The sequence below is a fragment of the Lampris incognitus genome, chromosome 19, assembly GCF_029633865.1.
Source record: "Lampris incognitus isolate fLamInc1 chromosome 19, fLamInc1.hap2, whole genome shotgun sequence".
NCBI lineage: Eukaryota > Metazoa > Chordata > Actinopteri > Lampriformes > Lampridae > Lampris > Lampris incognitus.
Window position 1 is genome coordinate 9246063 of NC_079229.1, and position 3805 is coordinate 9249867.

At 53.4% G+C, this 3805-nt stretch overlaps 1 protein-coding gene across 1 annotated transcript in view; it reads left to right on the forward strand.

The window, feature by feature from the left end:
- Positions 1 to 1476: 1476 nt before the first annotated feature.
- The window catches only part of tnikb (TRAF2 and NCK interacting kinase b), a 117161-nt gene continuing 114832 nt past the window's right edge, over positions 1477 to 3805 (forward strand). Inside the window, exon 1 of the mRNA XM_056299595.1 lies at positions 1477 to 1855. Within this exon, the coding sequence (XP_056155570.1) occupies positions 1748 to 1855 (108 nt within the window). The 5' untranslated portion in view covers positions 1477 to 1747. The remainder of the gene's footprint in view (positions 1856 to 3805) is intronic.

Here is a 3805-nt window from a genome sequence, read left to right on the forward strand (position 1 = left end):
TAAACTCGCTGCTCCACCCCCTCTGCTGATCCGGGAAGGGCTGCAGACTACCACATGCCTCCTCCAATACATGTGGAGTCGCCAGCCGCTTCTTTTCACCTGACAGTGAGGAGTTTCGCCAGGGTGATGTAGCGCGTGGGAGGATCACGCTATTCCCCCCAGCCCCCCCCCCCGAACATCCCCGACCGACCAGAGGAGGCGCTAGTGCAGCGATCAGGACACATGCTCACATCCGGATTCGGATTGGTAGAGGCTAGTTCCCATCGATGCAGAGAACGGAAATGGAGTAGAGAACGGTCAACTGAGCATGCGCGAAATGCCTCTACCATGTCTCCACACGCCCCGCGTAGCATCCAGGCGCTAGGATTCTAGGAAGACCCGCCCCTACTCTGCGTCTGATTAGCTAACTTTAACCCTAACCCCGCCCTAACCCTAACCTTAACCTACCCAAACAACGAAGGCAACGAGTACTTGCGCATGCTCAGTTGACCGTTCTCTGCATCGATGGGAACTAGCCTCTACCCATCCGGATTCCCACACGCAGACACAGCCAATCGACTATGTGCAAAACTTTAGTCCACTGACTTCCGGTTTCTACTGCAGCGGTCGTACCAGTTTCCTGTTTGTTGGCGTGTGCTATTGACAATGGCATATTTTTCGCGATGCCGGCAAGATTTACCATGGATAAATGTCAACGACATGCACAGAACTGTCGACGAACTGTCGACAAACTTTCACCTGCACCTACCAGCAAACGGGTGAAACGTTTCAAGGTGTACATATCAAGTTATGTCCTCATACTCATCCTCATAATTTAATACTCAGGATCCTCATCCTCATAATCGTCAATTATGAGAATGACAATTTGTATACAGGTGTGTGTGAAACAGACACATTGTTTTCTTAGATGTGTGAGGAGCCTCCTTGACAAGTCATTCCTTATCCCCTGTAACCCCAACCTTAACCATGCCTAACCCTTACCTTAACTCTAATCTAGACCTTTGAAGACGTGAGGGCCACCAAAATGTTCTCCTTTTGCAAAAACGTCAACTCCAGTTGGTCCTCACAAATGTAGCTGAGCACGCACGCACGCACGCACACGTCAAAGCAAGTTCATTTGCACATGGCCCTAAATCACTGTTCCAATCTCACAGGGCTTCACGTTCACACAGTGGAAAAAATGTAAATACAGTAGATGTCACTGGACGACACCCACTATCCTGATCCTCAACACACACGTCTAAGAGGTGTGTGTGTGTGTGTGTGTGTGTGTGTGTGTGTGTGTGTGTGTGTGTGGGCGTGGAAACCCGCGTGCCCGCCACTCATGCAGCGTTAGGCCACTCCCGGGAAGTGTGTGAGATTGACGCGGGCAGACAGACAGGCAAACAAGACAGACAGACAGACAGGCAGACAGACGCGGTACCGTTTGTGCTCCGACTGTGAGTGCGCGTGCGTGCACGTGTGTGTGTGCGTGTCTGTCTGTGTGTGTGTGTAATTGGGGGGTGGGGGGCGTGCCGTGCCGTGCCACCGTATACAGCAGCATGTAGCACCTGGAAGAGCGCTTGCACCAGTTCCCTGCGGTGTCGTGAAGCGGCGGCTCTTCGGGGTCGGACGGACGGACGGCGGAACGGACTCTGACCGTGCACGCTGGATCGCATCGGGCTGGAGGGGGGGGGAGAGTACTACTGTATACACGGGGTTGCCGTCGACGTGAAAAGGACGGCGTGTGTTTATTTCCTCTTGGTCCATGGTCGTTGAGGAAGCTTCCATTTTGAGTCCCGTGTCGACCGAGAGAATCATGGCGAGCGACTCCCCTGCCCGGAGTCTGGACGAGATAGACCTGGCCGCACTACGGGTACGTGTCCGGATCTCCGTGTCGTGCGTGGTGTGCCTTTGCGAGTCCCTGTGTGTGTGTGTGTGTGTGTGTGTGTGTGCGTGCGTGTGTGTATGTGTGTGTGTGCGTGCGTGTGTGTATGTGTGCGCGTGAGCGTGTACGTGTGCATTGAATGGGGGGCATTGGAATTAGGCAGCCTGCTGAACACCTGCCCCATCCCCCGTTAAGAGCCGTCAACACGGACGCGTCCCCTTCATCTTTTGGGTTCGCGTGCGTGCGTGCTCGGCATAGCGGGGAGCCGATTTTGGGGGTCACCGTTCACCGCCTGAGGAAACCAGGTCGGATAATTGAGCGTACGGGTTTATTTGGAGACACGGCAATCCGACGTGGCGATGCGACAGATTAGGTGGGGTGGGGGTGGGAGGGGAGGGGGGGTGCTGAACGCGGACCGGTGTTATTTTCTTATTTTCCGCTCTTCTGTGAAGCAGCTCGCCTCCCACGCGCGTACCGCAACAACAGAAAAAAAGAGAAAAGCAAACGTTCACTGTGTGCGCGTGCGCGTGTGTCTGAAAGAATGACGGTCTGTATGTGGGGCGGATGTTAAACTGCCTCTCGTGCGGCCTCGCGCCAAATCCAGAGGACACGCGCGCGCGCGCGCACACACACACACACACACAGCTCTATAAATACACTACACACACACACACACACGCTGATAAGCACGTTATGATAAGCACAACAGAAGCGGTTTCCGCCATTTCGTGTTGTTGTGACGACAGCAGCATTACATTGCAGGATCTGCTTTGGATCTAGGCGTGTGTGTATGTGTGTGTGTGTGTGTGTGTGTGTGTGTGTGTGTGTGTGTGTGTGTGTGTGTGTGTTTGAGTATGCAGCACTGTAGTCTGTGTACATTGATAAGGAGTGTAATGAATGTGACAGTGTCCAACACTGCTGGAATGTGTTGTGAGAGAGGGGGAGAAAAGCGCTACATAAGTTGAATGTATTATTATTATTATATCGGTGTTAGAGAGGGGGGACTAGAACGGTGTGGCAGGGGGGGAGACTCTGTTTGAGAGATGGGGGAGACTATATCGGCGTGAGACGGGGGGAGGGACTATATCGGTGTTAGAGAGGGGGGAGATTATATCGGTGTGAGAGAGGGGGAGATTATATCGGTGTGAGAGAGGGGGAGACTATATCAGTGTGAGAGAGGGGGGGACTATTATCAGTGTGAGAGAGGGGGAGACTATATCGGTGTGAGGGGGGGACTATATCGGTGTGAGAGAGGGGGAGACTATATCGGTGTGAGAGAGGGGGGACTATCAGTGTGAGAGAGGGGGAGACTATATTTGTGTGAGAGGGGGGAGACTACATCGGTGTGCTGGTCACACAGGACTATTCTGGTCTTATTTAAGTGGTGGTGACACTAGATTCCGTAAAATAACACGCGATAAGTGGATGTTCTGTTAGGCATGGCCCACATCCTCACGTGTTGTGTTTCTCCAGCTAGCAGCTCGCTCGTGTCTGCTCACGTGTTGTGTTTCTCCAGCTCGCTCGTGTCTGCTCATGTGTTGTGTTTCTCCAGCTAGCAGCTCGCTCGTGTCTGCTCACGTGTTGTGTTTCTCCAGCTCACTCGTGTCTGCTCACGTGTTGTGTTTCTCCAGCTCGCTCGTGTCTGCTCACGTGTTGTGTTTCTCCAGCTCGCTCGTGTCTGCTCACGTGTTGTGTTTCTCCAGCTCGCTCGTGTCTGCTCATGTGTTGTGTTTCTCCAGCTAGCAGCTCGCTCGTGTCTGCTCACGTGTTGTGTTTCTCCAGCTCGCTCGTGTCTGCTCATGTGTTGTGTTTCTCCAGCTAGCAGCTCGCTCGTGTCTGCTCACGTGTTGTGTTTCTCCAGCTCGCTCGTGTCTGCTCACGTGTTGTGTTTCTCCAGCTCGCTCGTGTCTGCTCACGTGTTGTGTTTCTCCAGCTCGC